This window comes from Nyctibius grandis, chromosome 12, assembly GCF_013368605.1.
Source record: "Nyctibius grandis isolate bNycGra1 chromosome 12, bNycGra1.pri, whole genome shotgun sequence".
Taxonomy (NCBI): domain Eukaryota; kingdom Metazoa; phylum Chordata; class Aves; order Nyctibiiformes; family Nyctibiidae; genus Nyctibius; species Nyctibius grandis.
In genome coordinates this window covers 9,424,111-9,437,915 of record NC_090669.1, presented here as the reverse complement: position 1 = coordinate 9,437,915, position 13,805 = coordinate 9,424,111, and the positions used below count along the sequence as shown (strand labels likewise).

At 42.9% G+C, this 13,805-nt stretch overlaps 1 protein-coding gene across 1 annotated transcript in view; it reads left to right on the top strand.

Moving 5' to 3' along the window:
* The first annotated feature begins 363 nt into the window (after positions 1-363).
* Positions 364-13,805, top strand: part of GPT2 (glutamic--pyruvic transaminase 2) — a 29,293-nt gene continuing 15,851 nt past the window's right edge. Inside the window, exons 1-2 of the mRNA XM_068411622.1 lie at positions 364-1,104; positions 11,820-11,909. Of these exons, the coding sequence (XP_068267723.1) occupies positions 763-1,104; positions 11,820-11,909 (432 nt within the window). The 5' untranslated portion in view covers positions 364-762. The remainder of the gene's footprint in view (positions 1,105-11,819; positions 11,910-13,805) is intronic.

Below are 13,805 nucleotides of genomic sequence, written 5' to 3'. Positions count from 1 at the left end.
TGCCGCGGGCAGGCGGCGGCACGGCGGCAGCGACGCGCTCCCCGCCCGCCGGGGCTGCGGCCCCGGCCCCCGCCAGCCCCGGCCCCGCTGCGGAGCTTGCACCGGCAAGACTTGGCTTCGCCATTCCCTTAGGAAACGCCCCTGGATTTGCCCCCTCCCCGGTTCCCCGGCACCCCCCGCAGCGGGGCGCGCCCCCGCCCGCAGGCGGCGGCACAATGCGGGACCGCGGCCGGGCGGGGAGGCCTGTGGGAGCGGTAGTTCCGTGCCCGTCACCTGATGCAGCGGGCAGGCGCAGCCCAGGGCTGCAGGGACTACAAAACCCGGCGGGCAGCGCGGCTGGCAGGCTGGCTGCTGCAATCCACACCTTGGCACGCCTCGGGGCCGCGGCGAGCGCCGGCCGGGGCGGCTGCTGGCGCGGGCGTAAGGAGGATGGTTTTACCCGGGACTCTTCCGGAGCACTAGCGCGGGCGCTTCTGTTGGGGAGAGGGGTGTGCAACGCTATTCTGATGCAACGGTGGGACCTATTGCTCCTCTGGTGGCATCGCGACACTGCAAGATCAGTTGTATCCGCTGCAATTAAGTTTGCAGGATCTGGACATGGGAGGATCGAGCATGTACGTGTAACTGTGCCAGCGCTTCGGCATTTCTGCTGACTGCATCTCTTGCTCGTGTGCGTCTGACTAGCTCCCGGTTCTGATTACAAATACACCGATCCTCAGCACTAGTATCCTTAATCTTGCTTTGGGAACTACCTGAAAGACCATGCATCGATTTGTGTCGGTTGCCAGGCAAACTACAGCAAGCCTGGGCTGCAAAGGGCCGGGGGTCTGCCGAAGCGGAAGGAAAGAGATGGCTTTGCGCTGCGCCGCTTCGCTGGCGGCGGGGCGGCAGCCGCGGTGTCCCCGGCTCCCGCGGCCGGCGCGGGAGGGGACGGTGCGCTGGAGCAGCGCTGCCAAGGCCTCCGCGGTGACGATCAACGAGAAGGCGAGCAGGGAGAAGATCCTGACGCTGGAGTCCATGAACCCGCAAGTGAAGGCGGTGGAATATGCAGTGCGCGGCCCCATCGTCCTTAAAGCCGGCGAGATCGAGAAGGAGCTGCGGAAGGTGAGGCAGGGGCGGCCGGGGGTGCGCGGCAGGGCAGGGCAGGGCAGGGCACGGCACGGCACGGCACGGCACGGCACGGCACGGCAGACTCCCCGCTGCTCCGCTCCGCGCCGCCCGCGCCGCCCGCTCCCGCGGCGTGCCCGCCGCCGGCACTGGCCCTGCCCCCGGGGCACTCCTCCGCCGTCGCCGCTCCTGATTGGGGCGTCGGGGGGCTCGGCAGGGCCGCGGCCGGCGGTGGGGCCGACGTGGCAGGCGGTGGGGCCGGTGGGGCCGCTGACATCCCGCGGGGCTGGGACGCGACCCCGTAGAAGCCTCGGGAAAGCGGGCGGCGAGTGCCAGTGCAACGCCTTCTACCAAGTTAAAAACTCGCAGACCACGAGCGGCCTTTCCCCCCCAGCCCTACTGCTGCCCGAAGCCGTGGCCGGACGCGCTCTCCCCTCGGGGGGGCTGCGGGAGCGGGGCCGGGGCGCGCAGCCGCCCCCCGACCCTGCCGTGCCCGCCCCGGCCCCGCTCCGCTCCGGGACTCCCCCTCACTCGCGCCCCTGCCCACGGGAGGCGGGAGAGGCGCAAAACAAAGAAACCCGCCCTCGGGCTACTGGTTACCTCGTGCCGCTGGTTGCGTAAGGCACGTACGGTGTACCCCCATAAGGCAGGGTTTACATTTCTTCAGCCACTTTGACCCTTTGCTGCAATCCCATGTCCTTTGAGTTATACAAGAGGGTGACCGACCAGCTTTCATCATACTGATAGGGCGTTTAAAACGCTCGTGAGGATTGTAGAGATACTGCCCTCGCCGGGGCAGGGGGACACCTTCCAAACCGGCGGCCTCCGAGCCCGTGAGATGGCCCCAGCTCTCCCCAGTGAGACACCGCTCCGCAGGCTCACCCAACGCTCCTCCGCCTCTGGGTTTTCCAAAGCCGGGGAGACTAATGCTTTCTGAGGACACCACTGATGCTGTGTTTCTCTTTTTTTTTAATTGCACATGTTGAAGTACTTAAGGACAACAAGCCTTCGGAGTACGCACGCTGCCCAAAGTTCTAGGTGGTTAGCGCTTTTAGGAGGATCGGGCAATAAAGCCTGATACAAGATACTCCTCAGGGTCTGGGCCAAAATGTACTAAATAAAGCACCCAAATGAGTCAGTGCTTACATTTTGTTATTCACATTTTTCTCTTATTCCAGATCTTAATATTAAGACAGCACTGAAAAAAAACAACCCTTAGCAACTCAGGCGTGGCTTTTTGTTTGTACTGTTCACGTCACAGCTTCCCCTGTCAACACGAGGACTCGCTTATTTTTGTCTTGAATAAAGCATCTGGCATAGTTACTTTTCTGTGATTTCAAATATTATTCCCTGCCTTCACTGCTTTAGAAAGTCTTGCAAACATTATTACAGGTACTGCAAAATCAATTTGATTAGTATATGTAAAGTACTTTGAACAAAACCAGTGCCATAGCAATGCTAATGAGGTTATTTTAATTCTTTGGTCTTTGTGTTACTTGCTTCCCCTTGTTTTAGAAGGTGAAGCATGTTTTCAGCTCACGGTGTATGACAGACATCAATTACTTATGTCTAACTCAATAATTATTAAAAACAGCTTCTTTTTTATAATTCTACTTTAAAACTTCAGAGTGGTGATGGAGATTTCATTTCAGAGCATTTGTTTTGATTTTTGCCTTAAAACTTGTTTATAAAAGTGTCATTGACTGTATGCAACTAGGTTCTCCAGTGGGTGCATTTTCCAGAGTACAAAATCTTCCAGTGTTCTCACTATGTTTGTTTTCAAGTTAACATCACAGGGCAGAAGGTATTATGTGACAAAACAAATATAACATGATCTTCACTAACTCCTCCCAACTCCCCTGCTTACTTCAATTACCAGCTGAGTCACTGGCAGAGAGAATAATCTTCTGTGCACCTTTTAAAAAATGCAGGAGCAAGCCATTGCCAATCGCTTCATTAAAAGATTGTTATGGCAGTTTTATGCCCACTTACGTGCCATTTTCCGTGTAAAAGCTTTTTCTTGAACCAGTCTCATGGAACATTATCAATGGCTACCAGCATTCACAGACATGTGACTATGCTCTAAGATGACTAAAGCAAACAAAAACCTCCTTGTTGGCAGGGAAGGAGGACAGTATTACTGCAAAAGTTGAGACAATGTGTCTGCAGAGAACACTAAACAACTTCAGGAAGCAGCGGAAAGACTATTTTCTTCCACACTGCTCAAGTTATTCATTCCTCTTTGCCTTTCTGATAAAAATACTGTTATTCCTTCTATTGTTTAATCAAACTGGTAAAGTATACAGCCTTGAGTAGTACCTATGTTCTTTATAATTGAAATATTGTAGGTTATCTAAATGTCTATTTTTTGGTCAAAAATTGACTTCTTTGTGATCACAGGTCAATGGTGCTTCTTTGTTTACTTTTAATTAAAACTGGACAACTACTTTTTTCATCCCTCTCAACCTTAGCTCACAGGTAGATCAACCATGACCAGCAGAATTAACACTGCCTGGTAAAGAAAAGAGGCTGAAGCAGTTGTCAGAGAAAGGTGATGCCCCACAGCATCTCTAGATCCATGATTGCTCTCCATTGACAGCAGAAGGGTTGCCCCATAGCAGCTCTCCTACATAAGATGGGGAAGGAGCTTTGCACAGCCATGAAAGCATGGACTCCATAGTATGACATGGAAGTGCTGCACTGGCTGGTGGTAGCAAGAGCAGGTAGAGGTGAAGCAAGGATCTACCCACTAGTAAATCTGCATTTGTCCTGTTCTGCCAAGATGCCTTTGCGTCATTTATTTCTAAACTAAAAGCATCTTAAATGCAGACATTGTCTAATCAGATGCAATAGAGGTTCTCCCTGTTTAAACTTCGTTCAATTCAGTTAGACTTCATACTTGTGTAACTTACACAGCTTGTTACGTAGACTAGAAAATAGCTACTTGAAGCTGTTTGCACAGTGTAAGCTTTCATCTCCTTTGAGTTTTGTCCTGCTGTCTCAGATTCTGAATAGCAGTTCCTCTGTTATTCTAGCTGGCGCTTGCTTCTTTGGTATATTAACTGCAAACTATTATAACAGGAGCTGTAACTCCACAGTGCACATAGCAATAAGGACTAAAATGTTACTTGAGAAGTCTCCAACCAGGAAATTGAAGGGATAGTTCTTTTAAAAAGTAAATAAAAATGAGGCATTAATTTCAGCTAATGTGCTCAGCATTAAGCCAATGTAAATGACAAGTTAGAATACTCTGTTAAAGCAGAATAAGATTAAATGCTCAGGAGTACAGATGGGACATGACGTACTTGGACTTCGTAAGTTTTGTTGGCCTGTGACCTGTATTCATCTAGGTGGAAAATCAAGGTTTTGGTCTACATTGTCTTTCCAGATGGAAATCTCTATGCAAAATCACTGACTTGAATCACTTCTCTGAATATTTTATCATTTTGAAATTGCATCATGCTTCAAAAGTGAAAACCTTTCTCTTCCCCTTTGCTAATGGTAATAATCAGCTGATTCTGGCTTAGTAAGGTGGTTCAGGGAACAAGAACTGAATTCAGCCATTTTTCTTGGTGTTTCTGGAAACTTTTTAAAGCAAGCTAGAGCACAGGCCTATTTTAATAAATTATTATACTCTCAATAGAACTCAAACAAATAAGATCTTTTTTCTATCCCCCTTTTTTTATACTTGCTAACAGACGGCCACCATATCAAGTATTGACTTTAATTACATTTCAGACTAGAAATTTTAGCCTGAACATGAATTCAATGCAAGAATAATGTAATCTCTGGACAGAGCCCTTCTCTTTACTTAATCAGTAATAACAAGCTAGCTCTAACTTTACATAGGCAGCACACATACCTGATTTGTTACTCTGTGTACGTGCTAATTTTAACTGACCTTGTTATGGAAAGTCCCTTCATATCTGTTACTCTGACATTTCTCTCCACTTATACTCTCCTTTTTTTCCCCATTTCCTGCTTAGGTTTTACGTAATGTCAAGTTCTATGTCAGGTTAAGTTGGCTTACACATACTTGCAAAGCATGTGCATATTGAACAGCATTTTAGGATCCACAAGTCAACTCATGTAACATTGGAAACTGTGCCTGGTTTAATGTAAGGCACACAACATTAGGTCCCTGTTCAAAACTTTTAAGTTACTGAAACAGAATTGTAGGGCAGAAAGGGGTAGAGGGATGGTACGCAGAGATACATTGGTAGCATGTAGGAAGTTCCTTCAGATCAGCACAGGGGTTTAGCATATTCCACCACTGGGTCTGGAACTACATGCCTTTAATGGCAATACGCAGTCTTTACACATTGAAGCCCATTTTTTTTCTGAACAGCCACTGTAAGCTGAGTTACTTTTACAGTAAAAGGGTTGTACACTCATCTCCTGTGCTCATGTTTTTCATTTGCATAACTATTGCAAATAGCTTCCTGTTGCATGTTTATTCTTCAAGTCACCAGTTCACTCCCTACATTTCTGTTTAGATAATAAAACTACCAAAATCCCTTTTACTCATGTAGCTATGCTCTCAGGTGATTTCTGCTAAAGTATTTTGGTTAAAAGACTGTAGAGCTTTTCTTTTTTTTTTTAACTAATTCTTCAGGCTTTTAAATGGAATAGAAAAAAATCTGACTTAGAATCCAGACTTAATTGTAAATGTGAGTTGACTGTGTCCCTGGGAGTTGCTGAAAGATAAAACACAGTTTAGACAATGACATGCAGAAATATAATTTGACACGCCAAGAAAAAGATACAAGATTGACTGGTACACCCAGTAATGAAAGATGTTAAGATTAAATTACCATCCTATAATTTTCTGCTTTGAATATGTGACTGTGTGCACACTAAGAAAGTATCTTCCAGGCAAGAGCATTTGACCTCATTAAGACAGAACTGTTGTTCCTCAGTTGCCTGTACATGTTGCACACAGAAGCAAATCTGTAGTAAAACCCGTGTTTTTTAACAGGGTGAAAACTACTTCAGATGAAGAAAAAAGAAAATCATTAAGAGTATGATTACCAAAATCATATGTTCAGAAGCACAAAGTTCACAAGATTCAGTTATTTAATCTTTTCTTGTTGAATACAGTAGCAAAATCTATTCCAAAATAGCCCTTTTCCAATAGGTCTTCTTCAAGTTAAGAGGGTCCTAATGTCTAATCTCCTTCTAATGAGTATTATTTTAACTCTGTCATTTACAGTCACATTAAAATCGAGGGCTTTATTCATATAGGCAAAAGTTCTGAATGCAAATGCACTTTGAACAATGTATAAGGCAAAAGTAACTTGAGGACAACTCCTGCTCTGTAATCCCTGAATCAGATCCGCCAATTAATGGTCAGCCCCACCAATTTTTTCATCTGATATTAGAGGGCATGCAAGTCATCACTGCCATTTCAAGTTAAAATCCAGAATTTGCCTTCTCCTTCCTTCCAACAACAGTTCATGTCAGCTTGAATTACACATGCATAACACAAGCTCAAAGCCTTACTCTGTGGTAAGCAGGTCAGGTTTATTTTTCTGCTGTGAGCTGTGTTAATAACAAGATTGGAATGCTAATTCAGGTCTTCAAGTCCTTATTAGTTAAGGGCCTCTGGGTAGTGCTTTCTTGGCCCTTTGGGGCGGGGGGCGAAAGCGAGCAAGCAGCTTGGCTGCTACAGCATAGATCTCAACTATGCTGAAATGTTTGGTTTTGCCAGCTCTCTTATTATACAGCTTGTTAGTGCAAGTCATAGCAAAACCAGACTCGGCTGGTGCTAAGGAAATAGCACAATGTTTCATAGTGTGATGCTACTGCCTGATAACCATCAAGAGGAGGCACAAAGCAATGGCAATGAAAATGAAACAATGAAGAGCAGCCAAGAGTGGACAAATTCTGAAATTCAGAAATAGTTGAAATACCGTGTTGCTCTTCTGGGATTAAAAGCACCTCACATTTTCATGGCCTCCTCAAGGGAACCCTTTTCAATTCTTTCCTATCGCCATTTCTAAATCCAAATCACATAAGCTTCTCTACAGACTGAGGGTTTTCCGTTGAAATTTGCTGAACATTTTAGCGAAGACAGCTTTAGGTCTGTTTGCAACCTTCTTTACTCTTTCTGGGCACAGTCTTATTTTGCAATTTGCCAGCATTCTTAGATGGCGCCATCATAAAGGGAACCTCCAGGCATACTAAAAATCCTGAGAGACAAACCAGCTCCTTGCAGTGCATTGTCTTCATGTTAGTTCTTTGGGATAGTGTATGTTCTGGCATCATATAATTTCTTTGATCAAATAACTCTCCCTAAATATCTTGCATGATGACTCTCCTTGAGAGACAGCTCATCATTTCATACTGTACTCCTTACCTGCTGGGTTTCTTGAGGCCATGGGGATGTCTAGGGGAAGAGGAAGCTTCTCAAGACCTGCTTAACTACATAAAGATTTGTATTGACTCTGCACCAATGAATTCTGGTTCACATATGAAAATCCCTTCTCCCAACTTTGTGTGATACTTAAAACACTGATACAGTTGTTAGAATAATCTGTCAGATCCTGCTTCAGGTTTCAGAGGCTTTCCTCTGGTCTCTTAAAAGACTGTATTTCCTCTGAGAAGAGGAGAGTGACAGAAGTAACTGCTAAAGGAACTAATTTCCAAAGGGCTTATTCCAAATCTGGGAAGATTCCTTTATTCTGTTAAAATCCTTTCATTATCAAGAAGATAGCAACTGAAAAAAAATGAACACATTTTTATATTTTCTGCTTTATGTCTGAATTGGAAAGTGCAAGATGGCTTCTTCAGCTTTAAAAATGGCTACTACAATTAGTCCCTTTGCTAACAATTTCAAAAGAATGGCAGAAGATTGGCTTTGTTCCCAAGATGAAGATGAATCATGTTGTTAGCACAGTGTGAGGTGCCACCAAAGGCAGAAGGCTGTAGCAGTGGTTGTTTTGTAGGGCCGGGGACTGGTTTTCCTCCTTGATGTAGTTCATACCCTCTTCAGTATACATGAGTATCAATCTGATACTTACTGTTCCTCAGTTTATTAGAGCTCCTGTTCTGCAAGCTTCACTTTTCCAAATCTCTGCCTGCTGGCAGAGGCCAGTTACAATCCAGTCAGACTGCCTCTAGAACACACCTTGAAAGCCTGCCCATACAGAGAGAGAGAAGAAATATGAGAGCGACTATGAGAGTGAGAATATGAGAGCGGGAATGAGAAAGGGACAGGGAGATAATGTATATGAGAGAGAGCATATGAGAGAGTATGAGAGAGAGGGGATATAGGAGAGAGAGAATATGGAAGTGAGAATATATATGTGTCTGAGAGAGATACTATGAGAGACAGAGAGAGAAGCGGGGTTGGCAGGGCAGTTCTCTTATCACTAGAAGAAAGCAAAACAATTCCAATGGCCTAGTTTCTGCTCCCCCTGTATGTTCCTTGTCTTGCCAGGGACTTAAATTGTCTCAGCACAGGCGTGTTGCTGACAAGGCCAAAGACTGCTTAGCCTTCTGCAGTGAAATAAATCTTGCCCTAACAAACCATGTCCTGTTGCAGCACTTTTCCTGCTGTTCTACAACCTGATGTTCAGGTTATCAACATCACATTCACACTTCCTCCTTTCATACAGATCTTTTTGTAGACCTTCCAAAAAGTATTTGACATTAATCTTCCCTTGGATACCCACACACACCAGTGCCATCATGATAGGAGAAACCTTGACACAAGTAACCAGTGACTAATGCCTCTCTGTCTTAAGGATTTAAGTAGAATTCCACCTTGAACACATATGCAGAGTCATAGGCACTGTCTAGACTTCCCTTGATGCCAGCTTCTGATACTCTTGCTTTGAAACTTTGACTCATTAGCATTTGACACTTGTTCTTGCTTGTTACTGTTTCCTGTTCCTTCTTTCTGAAATGGTAAGATGGGACTTTTTGTTCTGGAGGAATCGAGACTAAATCTGAACAACTTCTGATATTCCTTCTTTCCATAGAAAGACTGGAAATCATGTAATAGAAAAAGATGACAAGAAAACTAAGTAGTCATAACAATTTTTTTCTAGATTTCATTAGGAGGGGATATAGTGAATCTCGTGAAGACAGTTCTAAACAATTGCTGATATTAACTCCTTGTCAGGGAAGGCAAAGGCCCAAGGTATTTAAAAGCGTCTCTCTTTTGAAAGACAAAAAGGGCAACAGCTCTTGTAGCAGAGACCAAGAAATACAAGTTAGTCAAGAGGGCCACGGGCCTTTAAGCAGGTACGTGAGAACAGTGTGTAAAACACAGAAAACCTAATTGATCCTTCTCTACCAGGATTTTACAGTAAGATAACTGTTATATGTTATATGTTTTGCTGTTTTCTCCAGATCAATCATTTTAGTAGCAAAGGTAGTGTGGGGTTTATGGAGTAGGTAATGATTATATACTTGCAGTTGATGCCCAGAGGCAGTGATGGCATAAACATGGAGTTTGTCACTAGCAGAGATCTGGATGGTATCAATGCTAATAAGCTACAACATTATTTACAATAAACCTGACACAGACACCAAAAAGGTCTGTTACCTTTATTGTAAAGGCTGTGCCACTATAAAACTCCAAAGGCGCATTATGAAATGCAGGGTACCTTTCAGCATTTCACTAACCAAAGAAGCAACTATTTTTTATCGCAGATCACAATAGTATTTGTGTGCAAAAACCTTCTAATTTGTCTAACATAATGTATTTATGTTGTTAGGGGTTTTATTTGTCCTTTTTTTAATCTGGGAAAACAGGGTGTTTCTGTTTTATCTTACTGCTGAGAACTGTGGTTTTTTAGACTGCCTAACTTAAGGCATCCCTTATTCTTAATAAATTTGTATTACTGTGCAAATCTAGTGAGACTGATTCAGTTTGCTGTAAGAAGGACCAAATGCAACTAAAATCTGTGGGAATTTTTCTTAATTTCACGCAAACTGAATTTGTTCTCCTTCTACATGTATCTTTCTTTTCCTGCATATTTGTAAATCAGAATGACACAATGTTGTGCTATCAGTGGACCCCAGACAGTTTGAAGAGAGCCTATTTCTAGCTGTTTGCATTTCTCATAAATTGCTAAACTTCAGCCTCAGATACCTGTAATCTTTATCTGGCATCCCTATTCCTAATTCTTTATTTAAGGTTGAAATACAACTCTTATTTAGGCACTCACTTAGATCAGCAAACATAAAAGCAAATGACTCGATGAAGTCACTGTGTCACTTTCAATTATTTTAAGTGAATGTTTTTTTCAATTTCTGCTAAATTTAAGGCCGTATAAAATTGACCCTTTTGATTCAGGATCACGTAAGTCCAATTGTCTTGTTTTAACGCCATTTCTAACTACCTATTTAATTTCAAAAGAAAAACCCAAATGCTATCAGTTATATGATGGACTGGATCTGTAGTGGGGATTTGAATCACGTTATCACATAACCTCTCAGCCACATTATGCAGCTGTAAACCTCCAGATCTTGGCATTCCTGCAAATTTGTATTACTGGTGACTGCTAAAATTTTGGTCATTGTTATCTTTGCACATCTGGGTTCTGGTCTGTCATTGAAGACCAACATATAATCCACGGTAGAAAAGCAAAAATTAGTTAAGGCTTGCCAGCCAAATTATTCTACATCCAAAGCCAATAACTTGCTGTAAATACACAGGCCAGGAAGAGGTTTTGTGAGTTGAGTCCACAGCCAGAGCAGGTTGTTATATATAATTTTGTACAGAAAACTAATCATCGGTCTAATTTTGCAGTTCATTAGTCCACATGAAAATTCTGTCACTGTTAGAAGAGTTCCCTACTATCTCTCATACTTAAATATACATTAGAAAAGCTATACATTTGTTCTTGCCTACCTCATTTATTCTTCTTGTAATGTTGGCCTTTACTTTCAGTTAATCTTTTTTATTTAAATCAATGGTGTTTTTTTCTACCAGTCAGTTCCTTGCATTTTTCCCCTTATTTTATTTTGCTTTTTAAAGAGCTATGATTGCTAATCAACATTCATCAACTGCTTTCCCTCTGTTCTCATGATGTATTCAGTTCCTCACAGGAAAAATGGCTGGCTGTTCAGATTTCAGAAAATAGGAAGCTTTTAAATATTCATGGTGATTATTTAGCACTTATGTTTATCATATAGAGCCTCACTATGATATACTTTGTAAAACATCTGTATATGGAAAAGTGGGGTCATCACACAATGAATTTTTGATCTAAATAGAAAATAAATAAGCAAGCAGTATCTTTACTCTTTTTACTCTAAAAAGTACTAAAGGTCTTGAGGTTTCTTTTGTTGTTGGATTTCTCAAATGTCCTCAAATCTTTTTAGCTTCTTGACTGATCTTTCCCTCCCTGAGGTGTATCAAACAAGTTGTTCTAATACTGACAACTCAAAATGCCTCTTTTTAATCTTTTCTACTTCAATGTGTAGTTTCCAGGCAAGTCAATCTCTTACTTGTAGCTGGCAGAAAAAAAAAAACAGCTTATCATTTAAAAATGTGTCATAGTCAGCATCATTTCTGTAAAGCATTTAAGATTTACCGGCAGTATTGTATAAGAAATGCATTAAGGTTTACATTAAACACTCTATCTGTTCTAAGATTAGGGACTGTTTAGTTACAGCCATATGACAGATACCAAAAAGAGGAATTCTTTATCACCTGCTTCAGCCCTAACAATACATTGTGAATTATCTCTTTTTAGGGAGTCAAAAAGCCTTTTACTGAAGTAATTAAAGCCAACATTGGAGATGCACATGCAATGGGACAGAGGCCAATCACCTTCCTCCGTCAGGTAAAAATATTATAAAATATTATTCTTGATTTTTTATTAGATTACCAAGAATGCCTTATAATCTGTGTTGATGTGTGTATTAGTATAAAGGATTTCCTAGATGCACTTAGATTTAAAATAGTTCTTTCGTAAAGAGTTACAAATTTTGATTTCTGAGACAAAGTCCTATACCTTGCTTGCTGAGCATCCTCTTTCAACACAGTAGCTTTCCTTACTTTTCAGATCATTCCCCATCCATACTTTCTCCTGTCACTTCTATGTCATCAGTTAGTACATTCATTATCAATAATGCACTTCAAAGAAGAAAATGGTTCTCTTCAAAGAAAAAAGCAAATGCTTTTCTTCATCTGACAGTATACTTGAAGATCTGCATGCAGTTGGGTGCAACTAGTTGTACTGTTGCTGATTTTGCACATTTTACCTCTGGGCAAGCTAATTGGTAGGTTAACTTTTAGGAACGACTACAACAGAATCCACATTTGTATATTATTCCTAAAATACAAACAAGGTTTAAAAACAGTATTACACTATTTACTGAGCATCCCTTACACACACATGTAAAATCCTCAGTCTATAATAATGTAAATTCAGAGAGTTCCAGGACAAACTGAAACTGTATGCAGAGAGACCGGGACAGCAGAGAGACCTGGACAGGCTGGAGAGTTGGGCAGGGAGAAATTTAATGAAATATAACAAGGGCAAGTGTAGAGTCCTGCATCTGGGCAAGAACAACCCCATGTACCAGTACAAGTTGGGGGCAGAGCTGTTGGAGACCAGCGTGGGGGAAAGGGACCTGGGGGTCCTAGTGGACAGCAGGATGACCATGAGCCAGCAGTGTGCCCTTGTGGCCAAGAAGGCCAATGGCATCCTGGGCTGTATTAGAAGGGGTGTGGTTAGCAGGTCGAGAGAGGTTCTCCTCCCCCTCTACTCTGCCCTGGTGAGGCCGCATCTGGAGTATTGTGTCCAGTTCTGGGCCCCTCAGTTCAAGAAGGACAGGGAACTGCTAGAGAGAGTCCAGCGCAGAGCCACGAAGATGATTAAGGGAGTGGAACATCTCCCTTATGAGGAGAGGCTGAGGGAGCTGGGTCTCTTTAGCTTGGAGAAGAGGAGACTGAGGGGTGACCTCATTAATGTTTATAAATATGTAAAGGGCAAGTGTCAAGAGGATGGAGCCAGGCTCTTCTCAGTGACATCCCTTGACAGGACAAGGGGCAATGGGTGCAAGCTGGAACACAGGAGGTGCCACATAAATATGAGGAAAAACTTCTTTACGGTGAGGGTGGCCGAACACTGGAACAGGCTGCCCAGAGAGGTTGTGGAGTCTCCTTCTCTGGAGACATTCAAAACCCGCCTGGACGTGTTCCTGTGTGATATGGTCTAGGCAATCCTGCTCTGGCAGGGGGATTGGACTAGATGATCTTTCGAGGTCCCTTCCAATCCCTAACATTCTGTGATTCTGTGATTCTGTGATTCTGTGATTCTGTGTATCAAACTGGGGGTCCAAGTCATGAGATTATAAAATTGAGCTATACAGCAAACTGTCAGCAAACTAGGAAGACCAGAGCTTCTTACAAATAATTCAGATCCAATGTTATTAAAGAAAATACTGGGTAAATGGGGAATCCTTTCTCCCCATGACTGTGTGTGCACATGGATTAATTCTTTAGTCATTGTCCCACAAGACAACACCAGCCTATCTATATTACACTAAGGAAGCGCAAAAATGAGAGACTGAAACAAATTAAGCTGATCTCAAGCAAGGCCTCTAGATTCTTTGTGTATTACATTCCTTCATAAACTTAATTCTGCTAGATCATGTTTCTACTTTTACTATGTTCTGTATCACCACTTCTTTTTTAATTAAATATTTACCACAAATTCAAATTAGTAAGAAGT